At 46.2% G+C, this 21193-nt stretch overlaps 3 protein-coding genes across 5 annotated transcripts; 2 read left to right on the top strand and 1 right to left on the bottom strand.

Moving 5' to 3' along the window:
* The first annotated feature begins 2272 nt into the window (after positions 1-2272).
* Positions 2273-6719, top strand: cpt2 (carnitine palmitoyltransferase 2). Its single transcript, XM_049730331.2, has 8 exons — positions 2273-2780; positions 3024-3104; positions 3193-3299; positions 3525-4005; positions 4476-4706; positions 4824-5119; positions 5468-5764; positions 5883-6719. The coding sequence occupies exons 1-8, from the start codon at positions 2596-2598 to the stop codon at positions 6209-6211; spliced, it is 2007 nt and encodes a 668-aa protein (XP_049586288.1). The 5' UTR covers positions 2273-2595; the 3' UTR covers positions 6212-6719.
* Positions 6720-6793: 74 nt separating this feature from the next.
* On the bottom strand, positions 6794-8918 carry magoh (mago homolog, exon junction complex subunit). 2 transcript variants are annotated; one of them, XM_049731714.2, is made up of 5 exons: positions 8713-8918; positions 8064-8122; positions 7666-7776; positions 7074-7156; positions 6794-7004 (listed from the first exon to the last, which is right to left on the bottom strand). In XM_049731714.2, the coding sequence occupies exons 1-5, from the start codon at positions 8801-8803 to the stop codon at positions 6905-6907; spliced, it is 444 nt and encodes a 147-aa protein (XP_049587671.1). In that variant the 5' UTR covers positions 8804-8918; the 3' UTR covers positions 6794-6904. The 2 variants fall into 2 exon arrangements, with proteins under 2 accessions (XP_049587671.1, XP_049587668.1); XM_049731711.2 differs by lacking the exon at positions 8713-8918 and adding an exon at positions 8571-8696.
* Positions 8919-9140: 222 nt separating this feature from the next.
* aatf (apoptosis antagonizing transcription factor) lies at positions 9141-21122 on the top strand. Of its 2 annotated transcripts, none has more exons than XM_049730646.2 (4): positions 9141-9527; positions 9696-10262; positions 18045-18374; positions 20074-21122. In XM_049730646.2, the coding sequence occupies exons 1-4, from the start codon at positions 9191-9193 to the stop codon at positions 20445-20447; spliced, it is 1608 nt and encodes a 535-aa protein (XP_049586603.1). In that variant the 5' UTR covers positions 9141-9190; the 3' UTR covers positions 20448-21122. The 2 variants fall into 2 exon arrangements, with proteins under 2 accessions (XP_049586603.1, XP_049586595.1); XM_049730638.1 differs by having other exon boundaries at positions 9693-10262.
* Positions 21123-21193: the final 71 nt, after the last annotated feature.

Here is a 21193-nt window from a genome sequence, read left to right as displayed (position 1 = left end):
AGGGCGTGCGTGTGAGAGTGTGCACCACTCACACACACACTGTAGTGAGCGCGTGCAAACGGCGCGTGCTTGCAGTCAGCGGGAAAAGGCGCGTGTCTTGAGGCAGCCAGTACCTGTGCCACAAAGATGGGGCGATAGTGAGCCTGCGGTTAATTGTTCACGACTCGTTAATCACGACACGAGTAAATTAAGAAGAAGAAAAAACAAAAACAACATTCGGTGTTAACGCTTTGCTATTTGGATGTATTTTCCCTGAAAATGGAGGACATAATCTTAAAGATAAGACATTTTTCAAAACTAGACTTTCAGTCAAATAAGGAAATTATAAGTGAGGGAAGACCAACGCCAGATTTACGAGGATTGAGGAAATGTCACGATGCTTTGATGACACCAAACTGCAGACTTTATCAAAATATGCCAGGATTTTTTACTTTGTCAGGCTAAAGTCCGATTTTATTGGACTGTATAGTTCACAACAGGTGAGGACTGAATGCAAATCTCCTAGAGAGCTTCTCAACTTTTTAGTCCAGGAGGATCTGATTGGGACTGTTCCTGAAGCAGCAAAGTTACTCCAGCTAGTGCTCACTATACCTGCTACAACGGTATCTGTGGAAAGGTCGTTTTCTGCATTGAAAAGAATCAAGACATACAGTCGGAATAGAACTGACCAAGGACGACTTTCTTCCCTGGCAATCATCTCAATTGAGAAAGAGAGACTTGTAAAACTCAAAGAAAAGGACAAAAAGGAGAACTTCTACAACAAAGTCATCGAGATCTTCATCCAGAAGGACAGGAGAATGGACTTCATTTACAAGTAAAGGTAAGAATACTGCAGTGGTGTGTTAAAATGTACAGTGGTGTTGTTGGATTTTGTCCACAATTTAGGGAGCGCGCTATCTGCGCCTCACGGCAAAAGCCATTGCCAATCGCCTGTTATCCAATTTACTCACTGCATGCTCGTTTGATTTCTTCAGATTTAGGAAAATGCTAAGACACTGAAGCAGAAATTAGACTTACACAGGTTGGTTGAGTTCAATCACAATTCTTGTTCGGAAAGCTCTGTTTTCAGGAAAGTACAATACAGCGCTGGGCCCTTCAAGAGCAGAAAGTCTCCATTCAGAAAAAGCAATGTTCAAGGTTCTTTGATCACCTTATATTCAGTTGCACATTGTGGGCCGAGATTGATGGGTGATAAGTCTTTGGGGTGAAGCAATTTCGCCATGGGAGTGGGTGCTGGTTATGGGCGATTCGGTGTGTGTGGGGGCTGTTGTCTTCCATCCCGTCTTTCGGCCTTGGCGATCATCTTTGGCCGAGTCCTTGGCTGGCTCCCTCTGGCACCTGCTGGTTTTATCTCCACGTGACCTTCCTGTGAACATTCTTCTCCAATCTTGGAAAAACACTGTCGTACCTCATTCTTTCAATTTTGTCATTTTGTACGAAATTATGTTAGCTTTTGGCTGTGACATCATTAATCTATTGCTGTTCCCTGACTATGTAAAGTTTGTTCTTTTGATATTTCATGTCTTTGCTTACGTCATTATATTCTTAGTTTAATCATGCTTCCAACTTCTATCTTTTCTTTGTTAGGCAAAATATTTCCCTCTGTGCAGAGCGTTCAGTAGTAATCAAAAACTGGCGTCTAGCATTAGTCAAAACATAAGATACAATCAAGTACTTGAACAGTCAAGACGACTCTGGCCGTGTCCATGATTTAGAGAAAAACATCAGGTATGCATTACACAGTTCCTTAAGGGTCATTAAGCTATTCAGGCAATATATCAAAAGACATTTGTTATTTCAAAGTGATCAGAAATATATATCAGATCATAAAGTTTATAAAAACCTTTCTCATTACCACTTATCAAAAATGTCTAGTTATGTCTTCTTTATTGATTTGGTGTGTAGGTATAATTATATGCTTAAAATGTTTCTTTTATTGATTTAATATGTGAATATACTTTCTGCTTATGTACTTTATTCAATGACGTTTGAGCACATCTGTTTTTGTAGCTAGGCAGGACTTTTTGTATTTTGACCTCATTCCTTCAGTGTGTTTAAAATGTTATTAAATTTAATAAAGAATGGGATAACAACCATGTATGCTTGTAAATCTGACTTGTGAGTCAGTGCCTCAGCGTCATACAGTACGTTTGTAAATCTGACTGTGAGTCAGTGCCTCACCAACCCCAACCCTCACCCCACGTTTACTTATTTATACATAATAAAAACGTGTGAATTCCTTGACTTGACAAGTTGAGCGTTCACGTGGGCGTGGTCTAACGAAGCAAGTCGTATACGTTCATAAATCACATGATACGAATGGACACCTTAAGTTTTTTGGTTCTCTTTTTCAATCCATGCGCGTGTTAATGTCTTTAGAACCTTGTGCCAGATTCAAGCGTGTGGCAAAGTTTCGTAACAAGCTTAAAAGGGATACGATAAGAAGCCTTTCAGTTTATTAGCGAGTTTGCTACGGAAGCCGTTTGCTTAGCAGTGGTAGCTAAGGGGTTAGCTTCATTCAGGTGGCAGCTGTCGCTTGTTCTGTGAGCGCCTCGTCCAATAAGTCTTTGTGTGTGCGGTTTCCTCTCCCGCGTAATGGCCAAAATGCTCTCCGTAGATACTTTGAGAAAACCCGCTGTTTTTTTACATTCAAGATGGTTCTGCTGGCCACTAAGCAGGCGAAAATACGGCAGCAATGAAGAGACTTCTTCCTCGTCGTCATCACAGTATTTGCACAGAAGCCTTGTGCCTACTATGCACTACCAGAAGAGTTTACCAAGGTAACGACACTTTAAATCTCCACAAGGTGACACGAGTGTTAAACGTTCTCTCTGAATAGAGGTGAAAGTGCATACACGAAATCACCTTGCAGACGTAAGAGGGTGCTGTTTTGCTCATTCAGTCAACACTCGCATAAACAACACTTAAAAACAAACAACTACTATGTACCATGCGATTGCCTGGCGACTACTCCAGGGCTCGTCTATATTACCTTTACGTTGCCATGCTGCTGCCTGGTCCAGGTTGCCCGTGCCAAAACTTGAGGACACCATCAGGAGGTACCTGGCCGCTCAACAGCCTCTCCTGGATGACCAACAATTCAGGTGAACTCCAACTTGACTAAGGAATGAAAAAGGACAACATCACTGCTACTTTTTGAGAAGATTTTTTAAAATAAGTTTGTTCTTTTAGAAACACTGAAAGGGTGGCGCAGGACTTCCTGGCTGGTGAAGGAAAAAGGCTTCAAGAGGAGTTGCTGGCCCAAGACAGAAAAAACAAGCACACCAGCTATATTTCAGGTAATGTTTGTTTGACACATTTGTTCCACATGGGGAAATTCTGCATGGAGCACAATGATGAGCAAAGCCTGCTGCAAAATGCACTTAATAGATTGGCGTAAATCCACTGATTTAATTCACAACACATTGTCTATCAAATTAATCTAATTTAGTCCTCGACTAAAAGACATGACAAAACATCTGCTTTCGCTATGCAATACGCCTGCGTACGCATGTATCTTTCAGGCCCGTGGTTCGACATGTACCTGTCGGCGCGCGATCCCGTGGTGCTGAACTTCAACCCCTTCATGTCGCTGAACGACGACCCTAAAAGCGAGTACAACGGGCAGCTGGTGCGCGCCAGCAACATGGTGTGCTCGGCCGTGCGCTTCATGAAGACACTGCGCGCTGGGGTGCTGGAGCCCGAAGTGTTCCACCTGGACCCAGCCCGCAGCGACACGGACGCCTTCAAGAAGCTGATACGCTGGGCGCCCACCTCGCTTGCCTGGTACGGTGCCTACATGCTCAAGGCCTTCCCGCTGGACATGTCACAGTACTTCCGCCTCTTCAATTCCACGCGCGTCCCGCGCCCCGGCCGGGACCAGCTCTTCACCGACCCCACCGGACGGCACCTGCTGGTCATGAGGAAAGGCAACATGTACGTCTTTGACGTGCTCGATCCCACCGGCAAAATGCTGCCACCGGCCCGGATACGCGACAACCTGAGGTATGTACTGCAATCGGATCTCCGTCACACAAAAATAATGTTACGTTCTGCTGGATTTGAATATTTACAAGAACTCACGGAGATGCCGGTACCAAGCCACTGATACCTAAGGCCAAACAAAATTGACAAGGAGTAAGTCCTTCTCGCCAGTAGTTGGCGCAATGCAACAGCGGTTTGCCACATGGGTCAATCATCATCTGCATCCAAAAGAAAGGTCCCCACTGTCGTTGTGCAAAATAAAATTTGACATCTCAAAACTTGAGATAAGCGGGTTGCACGTCCAAGAGGTAGCGGTTCTCTGTACCAGTCAGTGATCGAGAGTGAATACTTGCACCAGCATAGTGCTGAAGAATCGTGCTGTCCAACAGCCCTCTTACGTACACGTTTTTTCAGCTTTCAAGGCACTGACCAAGGCGCATCCACCCGTCCTTAGTCCTCAAGGTGTTTTGCGCTTTTTTTTCCACCCCCAGCTACATCTTGTCGGATGCCACGCCGGCGCCTGACTTCCCGCTGGGGGCGCTGACGGCGGAGAACCGTGACGTTTGGGCGGGGCTGAGGGACAAGCTGCTTGCCACTGGCAACGGTGAGGTCCTCAAGACTGTAGACAGCGCCCTCTTCTGCCTGTGCCTGGACGACGTCACGCTAAGAGACAGCGTGGACGCCTCGCACAACATGCTGCACGGTGACGGCATCAACAGATGGTAAGCGCGCTACTGCGCTCTTGCTCCTCACTCGGTAGACACGTGCAGAACCATAAAGGAAATGGAATAAAAGTGCTGATGAGGGGCGGCACGTGAATGCGTCCTTTTTCGACCCAGGTTTGACAAGTCGTTCAGCATCATTGTGGCCCACGATGGCCATGCCGCCATCAATTTTGAGCACTCGTGGGGCGATGGCGTGGCCGTGCTGCGCTTTCTCAACGAAATCTACAAAGACACCACTCAGAAGCCGCTCGTGCACCCCAACCAGGCTACCGATGGTGCTAGCTTGGCGTCAGATGTGCACCGGCTAAGTTTCCAGCTGGACGACGCATTGCGCGATGGCATCAAGAAGGCCAAAGCTGGATTTGACGCCGCCGTGTCCCAGCTCACCATCGACGCCATGCAGTTTACAGGTGAAAGCCCTGTTCCGCTGGCGGCCTTTTTTCCGCGAGCTACCAGAGCCACTCTTCACTGAAGAGTCAAGGAAGAATGCAGAATAAATTCTCCAAAGGCATTTCACATGTAACCTCACCGCATCCTTGCTAACCTCATCACGTTTTTTTTCCGCTCCTGTATGACCTTTTTGCACACTTGTCGTACAACTTCATGCTACTTGTGAGGGCACGAGTTGCTAGCAGCACAACATGTCCCGTGCGTGGCAAAAGCCTTAAAGGTTTTCATTGAGTCACAGACAGTGCGTTGAATCACCAATGGAAACGAGCGCACGCACATGGTCCTCAACGGCAAAACTGTTCCTGTAGGTGGTGGCAAGGAGCGTCTGAAGGCGGCCAAGCTGAGCCCGGACGCGGTGGCGCAGCTGTCCTTCCAGATGGCCTTCCTGCGGCAGTACGGCCAGACGGTGGCTACCTACGAGTCATGCAGCACGGCCGCCTTCAGGCACGGCCGCACCGAAACCATTCGGCCCGCCAGCGCCTTCACCAAGCGCTGCGCTCACGCATTCGTCAACGAGCCGGCCCGACACGCCGCCGGCGAACTGCTAGACATGCTGCGCCACTGCTCCGACTATCACGGCCAACTCACCAAGGAGGCCGCCATGGGTGAGGATGCTGCCCGTTGCACTTTGCTTGCATGCCATTGCGCCTCCCGGACGTCTTTGTGAGAAGTCTCGGTCTCCGGTTGTCTTTCAGCGGCGTGCTTTGACTCTTTGTTTCTCAGGCCAAGGTTTCGACCGGCACCTGTTCGCCCTGCGCTGCCTGTCAGCAGAGGCCGGGTGTCCGCCGCATGACCTCTACGCCGACCCTGCCTACGCTGCCATTAACCACAACATCCTGTCCACCAGCACGCTGTCCAGTTCAGCTGTGCGCCTGGGCGGCTTTGCTCCGGTGGTGCCTGACGGCCTGGGTGTGGGCTACAGTGTCCACGACGACTGGATCGGCTGCAACGTCAGCAGCTACCCGGCTCGGGACGTCCCGGGTTTCCTGCGCTGCGTGCACCGATCCTTGGAGGACATCTTCAATGTCCTGGACGGGAAGGTGCTCAACTGACGGCGTCTGGACCACTCGCTTGTAGCATTAAGTGGAAATCATGTGATTGTACGTCAAGTCACACGACTGTGAAATCATCACATTGTCATGGTTACTGGTTACTATCATGTCATTGAATTTGTGTCAGTAAAATGTATTTGTATAGAAGACTGATGAGCAAAAAATTGGGGGGGGAAAAAAAAACTAGTCGAGTTTTGGTAATACAGTTCCCCCAAAAAGTCGTATGTTCAACATTACATTAATCAGAATTTGTAGGGAAAAGGCCTTTACAAGAAAATTTAAGACAAAAGTACCCTGAGAGTAGTCTGTTTTGGGGGAAAATCGGTGACCATTTGAGAAAAAAACTCTTTACATAGTATTTCAAGGAAAAAGTTTAATTTGGGAGTTAAGTGATTCCCACAGTGAGTCGGTTAGTTTGGATTAGCCGTAAACTGGAGAAATGAAAATTTGAGAAAAAGTTGTATTCAATTGTACACAAGAAAACTAAAAAGAAAATGATGACAGAAAATATGCATTTGGTTTGTTGTTGGCTGTGTAAGAACGAGCAAACCGTTTCATCGGAGTGCTCAAGCACTGCGGCGCTTGTGTTTTTTTGTATTCTCAAAGCTTTATTGAAAACGTAGACAAAACGAAGCAAATGTACAAATGCATGCGGACGACCCAAGAACACGGCGATGCAGAGGAAGACGGCGCCTAGATGGGCTTGATCTTGAAGTGAAGTCCAATCAGACTGAAAACCAAACACTTGAGGTCCTGCACCAAGTAATAAAACACACGCAGACCTTCGGGATCCCTAAAGACAACAAACAAAAAATGACATTCAAAGTTTACAATGATCAAACAGGTGCCGTCTTGTCCTCACTTGGACTGGTTGACGTCAATCAAAGAGCCGATTTTGGACGTGGTGAAGGAAATGTGCTCGTCGCCGATGACGATTTCCAGCTCCTTGAAAAGCAAAACAAGACTTGCATCATAAAGACCCCAAAAGGCACATCCAGCATCGAGTCCATATGCTTGAGACCCAGCGACTGTTTGCTTTGACAAATTACAAAATACATGTCACGAGCGAAACCAAACTGTGATTGATTGATTGATTGATTGATTGAACTGATTGCCACATGCACTACTCATACTATTTGTGACCAAATCTGACTATCTAGTGCAGGGGTGGGAAATCCCGATCCTGGAGGACCGCATGTCCTGCATGTTTTCCAGGTCTCCCTGCTGCAACACACCGGATTCAAATTGATCAGAGTTATTAACCAGCTTCTGTGGACCTTGCTAATTATCTGACCATTTGATTAGGATTTGTTACAACAGGGTGACATAGAAAACATGCAGGACATGCGACCTACCAGGACCTGGATTGCCCACCCCTGATCTAGTGCTTCACAAGTACTATCAAACTTAAGACCATCAAATTCAAGACTAAATGCTTAGTTTTTTAAGTCCACCTGTCTTCCCACTCGGTCAGGAGGAGGCCACAGCGCGTCGTCCTCTTTGGTAATCTCGCTGTCGTCAATGATCCTTTTGAGCTCCTCCATGACGCTCTTGTGAACGTACGCCTGCCAGGCAGGCCCCAAACACAATAAATCGGAATTATAACCCCAAAGTAGCTTCTGCATCATAACCCCAGTACGCCCACTCCAAAAAGACTTTGTCTGTAAGGTCACTGCGTACGCCCTTTTTGCAAAACTACTTAAAAAAGGGCAGTACAGTATCTCTCCTGCTGGGGTGTTACAACTGTCCTCATTTGTCTTGGTGCGGCTCACGACACTATATCCTATGTATACGCAGCAAAAAAGCATACGATCCTTGTCAGGATGAACGGTTCAGATGAATAAATGATTACCTCCTTTCGGATCATGACGTCATTCTTGTAGTTACTGTTATTGGCGTAGCGCAGCTTACCTGGGGGGGAAAAAAAATAATTCCAACACAACCAATAACTTGGAACAAATTTTAGGACTTGTCGAGTTTGAGTATTTTACTTTTATTCTATTAATCGTATGAGCCTCTTGATTGACTTACATGCGTAAGTCCATCATATTATACCACCTAGACAAATACTACATTAAATTTTGGTGGGTTCCGGGAACCCACTTATAGATTCAAAAAAAAAAAAAAAAATAGAACCCCAAAACCTATTTTTTCCTCAGTGTACGAGAATTGTCTATTTTAGCCTGTGAAACCCCAAATAATAACAATAAATAATAATGACTGAATGAATGGTTCTTCTCGGCTCCCTTTCGCAAGCTAAAGGCCACATGGCGGTTCACCCATTTAATTTCAAGCTCAAAGAGTGATACACTATTAGTTTCTCGTTTAACCCACTAACGGAAAGCTTGAAAGATACAACCTAGACAAAAGATGGAACTAGACAGTTTGGAGCGTTTGTCCCACGTTTCCATCGGCCAAAGTCTCTTCCGGCCTGGCCGAGCATAGCCTAGCCTAGCCATGGCCGGCTGAAAGGAAGAACAGCAGTCCCACACTCCACCTACCATCGGGTCTGAATTCAAACTCCAGGAACTCGTGTCCAAATTTGCCTTTGTGGCCAACATAATACCTCAAGTAGAAGTCGCTCGTCGACATTATCGCTTCGTAAATTTTTTATTATTATTATTATTTCAAAGGAAGCTCGCGCCTACACAACCCAGCGAGCAATCGCAGATTGCAACGCACAACGCTATCTGCGCATTTGTAGCATCTGGTTTGACCTCTTTTAAGTCTGGCAGGCTGTCCTGAGCATCACCGTATCGTGTTGTACTGTGAATGCTACGTGTCTTACGTGTGTTATGATGCTTATACAACGCTCATAAATATAAACATTCGGTCATTTTAAAAAATATGTGAAATACAGACGTCTGAAAATACTCAAAAGTATTCCTGCAGACAAAAAAACGTCTACATAATGTTTAACGAATTTTGCCGCCGAGTATATACGTCATCATCAAGCACCCCGATGATCCTCATACATGCATGTGCTCGGGGTGTGTGGTGGCAATTTTGAAGTGTTCCCTCATGGCGAATTCATTCTCGCAGCAGCTCGAAGACCTCCTTAACCCGCTACCCAAGTTTGCCGACCCCGAGGATGACCATGACGAGGCCACCAAAGCCCGGGTTAGCGACACCTTCGCCGGGGACGACGACGACGAGGCTGCAACGGATGCCGAGGCCGGCGTCGGCGCCCTGCGGCGAAGAAACGCCATCATGCCAGCCGAGAGCGACGGGAGATACCTGGGCAAGGCCATCAGCAGACAGCAGCTCTTCCTCATGGATATGGAGCAGGATCAAGATGATGACCTAAGTATTTGCAGTAAGTATTTTGAATCATTCTGCGCGACTCCAACATTGAGAATACATCGACGTTTAATTGTCAAACCAACAGTTGATGTCGGTTATTTTGAAACGGGATCAAATCGTCTCACTGATAATCATTCTTGTTTCTAACTCTCCATTTGCACTTAATTTCAAAATGAAGAAGATGAGGATGGCAGTGCGCAAGACCTAGAGGAAGATGATGACAATGAGGAGGCCGATGATGACGAAGTGGAGGCCGATGATGACAAAGTGGAGGCCGATGAGGACGAAGTGGAGCCGGATGCAAACATGTCACTTGCTGCCGGCGTGGACCTCCACAAGCTCATGAGCAAAATAAAGAAGCCCAGCGCGAGCGAGGACGACAGCGGCGACGAGACGGAGGATGACCAAGAAGAGGAGCGCGCCATCTCCACCTTCTCCGAAGCCAAGGTGGACAAGGAGGTGGAGAAGAGCCAGGCGGTGCGGAACCAGCTGGCAGTGTGGGAGTGGCTCCTGGAGGCCCGCATCAAGATGCAGAAAGTTTTGGCCAGCGCCAACCGGCTGCCTGGGCCGCTTGTCCTCCCGCTCTTCTGTGCCAGGGGCGGCGCCGGGCTGGTGGGCGCTGTCAAGAATGCGCGCAAGGCCTTGAAGGCTCTTCAGAGGTCCCTGCTGGAGCTTCATGATCAGCTCATGCTGCAGAGCTCTGAGCAAGTCCTCTTGGCCTTTGGCGAGGAAGAAGATGACAACAAAGGTAACTCACGGGGCACTAGTAAAACTAAAGCAATATTTCCTATCAAAAATCTCAAACATCCAGTCGAGCTGTCCCAATGAAATTCATTTGTGATTGACCCTGATGACGAATAATTGAATAATGACGTGGAATTGTACAGGAAACCAACACATCACGTGGCGGCTGAGTGATGGCTTGCTGAGTGGCGAACGTCGGGTTTTTGGGTTTCTAATCTCGGTCAGGAGCGGCAACGGCGTATTACAGAAAACCTCAATGACCTTTGATCTTAAGTCAAAAGTTAAGATAGGATGAGTGGAGATAAGATTTTTTTCCAGTTTGGTATTACACAATGCAAATCCTATCTCAGTTTAGGAATCTTTGGAACTCCTATCTCATCTTGAGTTAGGAAGTAAGCAATCTAAACATCTATGATCGGCTTTCATGTCTGTTACCTAGCAACTGATGCTACATTCTGTCGCACAGGGAAATGTGTGTAGCGCTTAGTCTTGACATGGCCGACTGAGAAATTTTGGCTAAATCTGCGACTTCGCTTTGAAAGTCGCCCTTAGCAAAACAACGAAGTTCATTGTTAACTTGCAAAATTACAGGGAGGGCTCCATGTCGCCGCGTCGGCCTTTCTAAGGGTGTATTCAGACCAGAAAAGTCCTTTAGACCGCTTGTTTGTTCCGGACCAAAAGCGGACTTAATTTTTTTCGTTTGGTGCGGTTCCTATTCAGCAGTGGCGGGCCGTGCATTTCACACCTAGGCCTTCAGTAGTGCTCCTTCTGAATCAATCCAACCCCCAATAACTATTTTGGGGCTATAAAACTTCTACTGCAGGTACAGCTGCGACACATATAAAAACAGCATAAAAAAATAACCTGATAAAATTGCAATATTACCGTATTTATTCAAATTATCGCCCAGGGCGATAATTAGAAATGGTTTATGTCCAACATGGGGGGTGGTCGATTAATAGAGAACACTTTTTGTCCGATCGCCAATGGGCGATAATATGTATATTTTCCTTGTGTAGTATGCAATACCTGCATCTCATTGGTGTTCTTAACACTAGAACAGCGGCTGTTTTGATCTACCTCTAACAGCGGGGTGCGTCAATTGACGCTCCATCGATGCGACACGTTACTGTCGCACATCACATGTTGCGAACATCATGTTATCGCGATTGTCTTGTTCGAGCGTACGCCCCGATAACGTAATTGTCTGAGGATATTGGAGCAGAGTGACGAGTGTAATTGTATCATAGCTTATGGAGAAAACCAATTTAAATGGGACATTCGACGTGCTGTTAAATCAGTTATATTTAAACTTGCGCAATGACGTCGGCATGCGGTCGCGGAGGAAAACGTAAGTTTTGGAGGGAATTTTTAGCAGCATGGGCGATAATTAGAGGCATCAATGTTTTTTATTTATGTCATCACTAACACACACTGGGCGATTACCGTATTTTTCAGACTAAAAGTTGCTCCGGACTATAGGTCGCATTAGCCATAAAATGCACAATAACGTGAAAAAAAAATATATATATATAACTCGCTCCGGAGTACAAGTCGCATTTTGGGGGAAATTTATTCGACTTAATCCAACACCAATAACAGACATGAACGAGCAACAACAGGCTAAACAGTCCGACAGTTTTATGTGTTCATCTCGTCGTACTACGTCGTGCTACAAGTACAGCAGGCAGGTTCTGCTCGACATCGGCGAAAGCGTGTTTTGCAGCGTTATGAACTTTGAAGTGGAGACATTTAAGGAGCTCGGACTGCTCCGTCCTGAAACGTCGCCGGACTCGCCTGCTACTCCTCCCCTGGGTACAAAGCGTCGGAAGCGGTGTGCGAGGAGGCAGAAGAGGGGCAAGCGCGGCGGCGGCCGGGCCAGGCTGGCGGCCAACCCAGCTCGCCCGGCCGTGCCTTCCATTCTTCTGGCGAATGTTCGATCGCTGGACAACAAAACGGATTACATTCGCCTGCTGAGAGCTACGAACCGGACAGTGCGTAACTGCTGTGTGCTCGTGTTCACTGGGACTTGGTTGACTGTCAACATTCCGGACTCTGCTGTGCATCTGGAGCAGCTAGCGTGCTATCGGGCGGACCAGGCCATTGTAAGAGGGAGAAAATCGCGAGGAGGAGGAATATGCGTCCACATCCGTGAGGAATGGTGCCGGGACTCTGTAGTTGTATGCAAGCACTGCTCGCCACTGGCGGAGTTTGTGATCATTAAGTGCCGTCCTTTTTACCTGCCAAGGAAATTTACTGCGATTCTGCTAGTCGCGGTATACATCCCGCCTTCCAACATCAAAGGCGACAGGATCGCAGCTCTTAGTGAACTGTACCAGGCTGTCAGTGAACAACAGACGGCGCACCCTGACGGTTTCACCATCTTAGCTGGGGATTTTAATCATGCTAACCTGAAGTCTGCTTTTCCGAGGCTTCATCAGCATGTTAATTTTCCAACACGTGGTGACAGATTCCTGGACCTGGTCTACTCTACACATAAAGGAGCTTTCAAAGCCGCCCCCCTCCACCATCTTGGACTTTCTGACCATATCACTGTTATGCTTTTGCCCGCATACAGACAAATGGTGAAAGCATCCAGGCCGGTTCACAAGCGGGTTAGAGTGTGGCCTGAGGGTGCCTCTGATGCGCTTCGAGACTGCTTTGGGGCACTACTGACTGGGACATGTTTAAGCAGGCGGCCACTTGCAACAATCGAACGGACATAGAGGAGTATACTGACTCTGTTTCCTCTTACATCGCGAAGTGCATTGATGATGTGACCTACACAAAATTCATCGTCACTCGGGCTAACTGGAAGCCATGGCTGACAGGGGCTGTCCTCAGGCTGCTGAGGGCCAGGGACAAAGCCTTCAGAGCGGGGGATGAGGCTGGCTTGAGAACAGCGAGGGCCGACCTGTCCCGGGGCATCAAGGAAACGAAAAGGGCATTCTCTTGCAAGATTACCGCCCACTTCAAGGACAGCAGGGTCGCACGGAGCCTATGGCAGTGCATTCAGACCATCGCGGACTACAAACCCGCGCCGCAGAGCTGTGAGGGTGACGTTCGTCTGCGCAACGATCTGATCCGCTTCTTTGCTCGCTACGACGCTCAAAACAGCACTTGCCCGCTGAAGACCCCTCCCCCTCCACACGAGCAGCCCCTGTGCTTCTCTGCCGATAGCGTGAGGAGGGCGCTTGCCGTTGTCAACACCCGTAAGGCGGAGGGCCCTGACAACATCCCAGGTCGAGCACTGAAGGACTGCGCTGGGGAGCTGATGGGTGTCTTCACGGTCATCTTTAACATTTCCCTGCAGCAGGCCATCGTCCCGTCGTGTTTCAAGGCTGCCACCATCGTACCTGTGCCGAAGAAACCTGCTCCGTCCTGCTTCAATGACTACCGCCCTGTGGCATCATGAAGTGCTTTGAGCGGCTTGTCATGGAGCACATCAGATCCATTTTCCGCCCCACCATAGACCCCCTTCCAGTTTGCGTACCAAGCCAAACGGTCTTCTGAGGATGCCATCTGCTCTGCCCTCCACTCAGCCCTCACCCACCTGGAGAGAAGGGACTCGTATGTGAGATTGCTGTTTGTGGACTTCAGTTCTGCATTCAACACCATTGTGCCACAACGACTCATCTGCAAACTCGACAAGCTGGGCCTCAGTACCTACCTCTGCAACGGGCTACTGAACTTCCTCTGCCAGAGGCCTCAGGTGGTACGTGTTGGCGACAAAATCTCCGCCAGCATCACGCTGAGCACGGGGGCCCCCCAGGGCTGCGTGCTCAGTCCGCTGCTCTTCACCCTGCTAACGCATGACTTCACTGCAACTTACGGTAGCAACCGCGTGCTGAAATATGCCGACGACACGACTCTGGTGGGTCTCATCACCGGGGGCGACGAGACTTAGTACAGGTCGGAGGTCGACCTTCTGGCCACGTGGTGCAGGGACAACAACCTCCTGCTGAACGTCAACAAGACCAAGGAGGTTTTCGTTGACTTCTGGAAGGGTCACATCCAACACCTGCCGCTGACCATCGACGGTGCTGTGGTTGAGAGAGTGAGCAGCACGAGATTCCTGGGATCAGTGAGGACCTCTCCTGGTCCACCAACACTGCATCACTGGCAAAGAAAGCTCGGCGCCGCCTGTACTTCCTGCGGAAACTCAGGCGAGCAAGTGCTCCTCCGGTGGTCATAACGACATTCTACCGTGGCACCATTGAGAGCGTCCTCTCCAGTTGTATCGATGTTTGGGGTGGTAGCTGCACTGAATACAACATGAAGGCCCTGCAGCGCATAGTGAACACGGCTGGTCAGATTATTGGTGCTTCACTCCCCTCACTGAAGGACATTTACACCTCCCATCTCACCCGCAAGGCAACCACGATTGTGAGTGATGTGAGTCACCCCACTCACTCTTTGTTTGATCTTCTGCCCTCTGGGAAGAGGTACAGGAGCCTGCACTCCCGCACCACCAGACTCTCCAACAGCTTCATACTCCAGGCTGTTAGGATCCTGAACTCTCTCCCCCCTTCTGCGTAGCGTCCTGTACTTTTGCGCTATATTCTTGCTGTATGCACACTTGCTCCATTTTTGCTCCTCTTATTTATGTTATTTGTTTATTTATTATTTATTCATCACTCTTATTTATTCATTGTTTGTGCCGCCTTGTTTTTATTTTTTGTGTTTACTTGTTTGTATATTATGTACTATGTCTTGTCACCGTGGGATAGTGGGAACGTAATTTCGATCTCTTTGTGTGTCTTGGCATGTGAAGAAATTGACAATAAAGCAGACTTTGACTTTTGTATGCTAACGTGACATAAACACAAACGAAGAGCTGAAAACGGGCCTGACGTAACATTCAGAGTTATTCAAATAACTATTGCATAAATAACACGTTTATAAAACCATCTGTGTCACTCCAATTCATTAAATCCATCGATCGTCCTTTATGTCAACATAAGTGCGCACCGCTGAGGGCGGTTGCACTTCAATATATTCCACAGGCCCATATAACGATATATAAATTATATATCAAATAACTAATATATAAGCAATAATGTTATCAAACCATCTGTGTCACTCCAAATCATTAAATCCATCGATCGTCCTTTATGTCAACAATGCCGGCCGGGTGTGCGCAGCTGACGGCGCTTGCACTTCAAAATATTCCACAGGCCCATATAACAATGTATAAATTATATGTCAAATAAGTACTATATAAGCAATAATATTATCAAACCATCTGTGTCACTCCAAATCATTAAATCCATCGATCAAATTCCTCGTCCTTTGTCAACAACGCCGTGCGTGCGCCCTGACGTCAGCATCGTTGTTATTCCACAGATCTAAAATATAACTATATTGTAGCGTTAACAAAGTACAGGGAAAGACGTGGATTTGGTAAACGGCTCATTATTTAACAAAACAAACTTCCAGGCGTGGACTTCCATCCCCGGAGGTGGCACTTCCAGCCACAGAGATGGAAGAGAGCTCCATAGAATAGGACCAGGCGTGCGTAAAAGCCATGTCTGAGCCCCATCCACCGTCCCCGGACAGCCACCGGGCCGAGCGCCGGCCCCCGACTTCCATCCATGAAGGTGAAAGAGAGCTCCGTAGAGTAGGACCAAGCGTGCGTAGGAGCAGTGTCCGAGCCCCATCCACCGTCACTGGGCAGCCACCCGGCCGAGCGCCGGCCCCCAACTTCCATCCACGGAGGTGAAAGAGAGCTCCGTAGAGTAGGACCAGGCGTGCTTAAAAGCCATAATAGTTTCTCAAACCTTCTGTGTCACTCTAAATCATTCAAACTCTTCATCCTCCGTGTCACTTATAAGCAAAGCCGCTAATGATGCCGGTAGTACGTTGGGCCCTTTGTCATCTTCGTTATCCCGTGATCAAACCTTTGTCCTTTATGTAAACAACCGCCGCGACGCTGACGTCACTTGAAATTCAAATGACAATGATCTCTTGCTACATCGCGGTCCATTTATCGCGGTTTCACCTTTTTTTTTGTTTTGTTTTTTGAATTTTGAAAATTTGTGAAAAAATTCACATATAAGTCGCTCCTCAGTATAAGTCGCACTAACTATAAAAAAAACCGCGACTTGTAGTCAGAAAAATACGGTATTTGAATATGGGCGACAATTAGAATAAATACGGTATTTAGGAATATAGCAACATTTTACTCACCAAAAATCCTGATTATTTGTACACAAAATCCATCCTCCTTTCTTTCCTCAAGAAGATTTGAATAACTCTGTTGTGCAGATTAACCGTGCATTTTAGGTCCATCAAGAAGTCCTTTTCTATCGCCATCGAAGCTAATGCTGAAAGTCGAGTATAAGTTTTAATTCGCTTTAGGGCTGAAAATGTCCGCTCAACAGAAGTAGTGGCCACGGGGATGATCACCGCCACACACAAACACACACACACGAATGTGTACTGTGATTTGTAATGTCTATTTTCTTCAAAAGTTTTGGAAAGCTGAGAGTGGAGGTGAGAGTGGACAGGATGGGGTTGAAGCCTCTGGTCAAAGCATAGCAGGGTTTTTTTTACGACGTTGTGTAAACAGAACAACTTTGATTGCTTCCTCTGCAGCTGGTCAATCAGTTCAAAAGATCTTAGCACTTTGTTCTACTACTTTTGTTAAGACAGGACAAGCTAGGTTGATTATTACAGGTTACATTACAACATAATCTATCAACCCTAACAATGGACAAAATATAATTAACATCAGGCTGTGATTCAGATATTTATAGGCCAGCAGAGAAGGCATTGCAGGCCCGGATGGCCCACCACTGCTATTCAGACTGTACATTTTGCAAGCGAAGTATACACACCCACGCTTGTGACGATCTGTGCTCCCATTGACAGCAATGACCAGAGCACAGACCCGGAAATGCAGGAAAAACATGCGAGTCCTACATGCTGTATTCCTGCTCTGCATATTTGTGCTGTTGGTTCGGATCTACGCTGTTTGTATTCACACCTGAAGCGGACCCCACCAGTTTGTTTAGAAATGAACCAGGATTATAACGTGACGGGGCAACCGATACCGACTAATTAATGTTCGATCATCAAACCTTAAAATGTCGCTGGGGTCCATCATTGCCCTCTTGATGAAGAAATTTCTGTTATCCCTGCGACGTTGAACTAACAAAATTCGTGCCATAATTTTCGAAGTAGCTTAACTGACAAACCCTGACAAAAACACCGGTTAGGACAATTTATTTTATTTTTCAAATTTAGGATGCTTCTGTAATACAGTTTTCTTAACTTGGGATAGCTGTTCTGTAATACGCGTTTCCTAAATACGGTCCTAAAGTGCTGTTGCCACGGCAACTAGACAGATAAGATCATATTCTCAAGTTAGGACGTGTCTGTCATACATCGGACCACAGTTTGCAGTCGCTACCGGTCCCGAGCCAGTGGACAGAAATAATACCTGGACCTCACCCGAATATTACACGTTGCCATTGTGTAGAATTACTCAGTGCCGTTACTGGAAGGATTTCAAAATGTTTGGTAGGCCCGACCCATATCGGAAGCGCTTGGAAGAGAATGAGAAAGATAAAGAAGATCGCAAGGAGGTTCAGTCTGGAACGCTTGATGTGCTTTTTTCGATTCATAAGACATCATTTGTTCTCACATTATTTACGATCGCTGGGCTTTCTGAAATATCTCTCTCTCGCTCTATCTCTGTGTGTCTCTCTATGTGTCTGTGTGTGTGTCTGTGTGTGTGTGTCTGTGTCTCTTTCTGTGTCTCTGTGTGTGTGTGTCTTTAAAGAGAGGAGTGCGTCCAAGCGCAAACTGGACATGTCCAATTACCCTGAGATGGCTTCCAAGCGTTTTGCTGCTTTCCGGCCATATCGTGACGCCACGCTGCAGAAGTGGCACGACAAAACCCGCCTGAGCTCAGGCAAGGGTGGCAACATCAACTTCGGAGCGTTTGAGCGCAACGTTGTGAGCCAAGTGGACCAGATTCTGATGGACAAGGAGCGGCTGGTGCGACGCACGCAGACGCGGCGCTCCGAGTACCGCATCCTCGGAACCGGGCCGGAGCAGGAGCTCGCCAGCGCCGACCCTTCGGATGAGGAGCGCCATCGGGATCGTTTAAGTGGGTTTTTGTTGAGCCATCCTTGTCTTCATGATACGCCATTCATACAGATCCCCCCTCACACACTCGTATACATTGTTGTTCCGCGTAATTGAAACAACGAGACAAACATACCAAGAAAAATCAACCAATCAAAGTCAACAAATCAACAAACTAATGTTATCAGGGATGAGAATTTTCCGCGGATTTCTGTATTTTTTTCCGTTGAAAGTATAATTTTCGTGAATCGTATAAATCTTGAGAATTTTTTTTTATATATGGGGGGGAGCAGGCAACGTTAGCCTCGGTGACTCGCGAGCATTCGCATCTCAAGGCAAAATTAGTTAAGCTGTGAGTACGGAAATTGGCTTGCCTCTGTAAACCTAACTCACTGACAGCAGTGATGCGACATCCGCCTTATTTTCGGCAGCATTTTGGTGCTACTTTCGTCACATCATTTCCACTTGTTAAATTATGTGGAGAACTAAGTTTTTTAACACCGCCACAATGTGAATTTGCGATTAAGTTTTCATCACTTGTGGACGAGTTCTTTAGTTAGCTAGATCTAGGGCCTACTCAGCAAAATTTTTCGCCAGCATGGCTAAGGTTTTAGAGAAAAAAGACGAGGATCATGCCAGGGAAATAGACAAGTCGAACGGGATCAAGAACTGCTTCAGATGGGCATGGCTCGAGAGCAGCGTCATCTTACAACTCGGAACACAGTCCGTAACCACGTGCCTGACGGAGCATATCCGTAAAGTAAATGTCCTGGGGAAGGTTTTGTGTATTCTCTGTCAAGATATGCTCAGCTATGGAGGTTGCGGCGCTAGGAACATTAAGGAGCACATCGAAACAAAAAGACACAAAGGCACGTGTTTTTTTTTTTTTACAAGGATGTGGGTTTAGAAAGTAACATGATGTTACATGTAAGCTAATGTTAGGCTATTGTCATGATATCGTTAAAGAATAAATCTTCAATGATATACTACATCTTCAATGATATATATATATATATATATATATATATATATATATATATATATATATATATATATATATATATATATATACATACACACGTATGTATATACACATATATACATATACATATATACACATATATATATATATATATATATACATACACATATATACATATATATATACATATATGTATATATATATGTATATATACATATATGTATGTATACATGTGTGTATATATATATATATATATGTGTGTGTGTGTATATGTGTATATATGTATATACTATGTGTATATATATATGTATACATATATATATGTGTGTATGTATATATGTGTATATATGTATGTATATATATGTGTGTGTATGTATGTATATGTGTATATATGTATATATATGTATGTGTGTGTATATATTATATATCTATTATATATATACTATATATATGATATATATATCTCTAAATATATTTACATATAGTATATATATATGCGCGTGCGTGCGTATATCTCTCATCGGCCCCCCCAGACTCCCGGCTACTTTTCGCTTGTTTCACATTTGCCATTCTCATCCCTGTGTTATGTTCAAGTGAGAATTGAGGTATTTAGCCAAGTCTTTCATGATTTTGAGTTACAAACGCACTAAACCCTGATTGGTTGTTTTTGGATAACTTTGTGTCACTTTGAAACATGTCAACTATGGATGATAATGTGTTGCGGGTTGTTACTCCACAGCGCCTACCGGAGGAAATTCACACGATGTCGACGAGGACATCTTTGACGACGACGACTTTTATCATCAGCTGCTGCGTGAGCTCATCGAGCGCAAGACGGGCGGCTCCGACGCCAACCCGCAGGTGGCAGCGGGGCGCCAGTGGCTGCAAATCCAGAAGTTGCGCAGCAAGATCAAAAAGGTGGTGGACACCAAGGCCAGCAAAGGACGTAAGGTCAGGTTTGTCGTGCATACCAAGCTGCTCAACTTCATGGCGCCCGTCCTGTACGGACAGGACACCCTGGCGCACGACGCCCGCACCGAACTCTACCAGGGGCTCTTTGGACTCTGCCCACCCGTGTCATCACCGGCCATCTGTGACATCACCACCCAGTGACATGAATGCCAATCGACGCCTCGATTTGTTAGTGCAGTGCTTGACCTTCAACCTCTTGACACATTTATACTGTGGACCGCAAAGGGTCACTATTGTGTGCTGTACAATGCCATCCATTGAGTACCAAACTCTGTTCCATACCCTCTACTATGTTATGAACAACTGTTATATTGTACAAATTTGCTGGTGTCGCAGTGGAACAGCCTTTGCCACAATTTGTCGAAATTCCCATCTAAACTTCAGTGCTATCTAATGTCTAAGTTTCTATAGTGTGTGAGTAAAGACAATCTTAGGTAACAAAGAGCACAGGTATAAAACCGCCCCCAACTGTATACCTGCTGGCTGAGACGCCTGCTCTCAATATCTGCCACAGTACATTGAACTACATTATGTAGTGCTAATATGTAGTATATAGTGCAATTCTAAGAATAGTACTTCAGTGTATTAATATAGATGACCACACAATATAGATCTCGTTTTTGAGGTGAAGGGCTAAACTCTCGCGCGCTCTCTGGAGCACACGGGCATAAAAGTATTTAGACGGCGACCAATTGAGCAAGTAAGTTCTCCCACTTACAAGATGAGAAATGCCTGTAATTTTCATCATAAGTATAAATTGGATGGTTAAATGATTTACAAAAGTAGCTGAAAAATAAATCCAGTCTAAATAATAAATTTGCAGTTTTTCATTTCCAATTTCGCGGACCAGCTGCAATACCGCTATGGGCCACTAGTGGGGTGAAAAG

The sequence above is a fragment of the Syngnathus scovelli genome, chromosome 10 (assembly GCF_024217435.2).
Source record: "Syngnathus scovelli strain Florida chromosome 10, RoL_Ssco_1.2, whole genome shotgun sequence".
In the NCBI taxonomy this organism is placed as follows: Eukaryota; Metazoa; Chordata; class Actinopteri; order Syngnathiformes; family Syngnathidae; genus Syngnathus; species Syngnathus scovelli.
Note: the sequence above shows the minus strand (reverse complement) of the source record. Positions and strands in the feature narration are given on the sequence as shown.

Bases quoted from the DNA above. Each gene is read 5' to 3' on its own strand.
- cpt2 (XM_049730331.2), top strand. From the start codon at position 2,596: ATGGCCAAAATGCTCTCCGTAGATACTTTGAGAAAACCCGCTGTTTTT. The intron at 3,300-3,524 runs GTAATGTTTGTT...TGTATCTTTCAG, and splicing joins GCACACCAGCTATATTTCAG to GCCCGTGGTTCGACATGTAC. The intron at 5,120-5,467 runs GTGAAAGCCCTG...CTGTTCCTGTAG, and splicing joins CGACGCCATGCAGTTTACAG to GTGGTGGCAAGGAGCGTCTG.
- magoh (XM_049731711.2), bottom strand. From the start codon at position 8,670: ATGGCTAGGCTAGGCTATGCTCGGCCAGGCCGGAAGAGACTTTGGCCG. The intron at 8,123-8,570 runs GTTGTATCTTTC...TTTCCCCCCCAG, and splicing joins TAGTTCCATCTTTTGTCTAG to GTAAGCTGCGCTACGCCAAT. The intron at 7,157-7,665 runs GTGGACTTAAAA...TTGCTTTTCAAG, and splicing joins CTGACCGAGTGGGAAGACAG to GAGCTGGAAATCGTCATCGG.
- aatf (XM_049730638.1), top strand. From the start codon at position 9,191: ATGTGCTCGGGGTGTGTGGTGGCAATTTTGAAGTGTTCCCTCATGGCG. The intron at 9,528-9,692 runs GTAAGTATTTTG...TTCAAAATGAAG, and splicing joins TGATGACCTAAGTATTTGCA to AAGATGAGGATGGCAGTGCG. The intron at 18,375-20,073 runs GTGGGTTTTTGT...GTTACTCCACAG, and splicing joins GCGCCATCGGGATCGTTTAA to CGCCTACCGGAGGAAATTCA.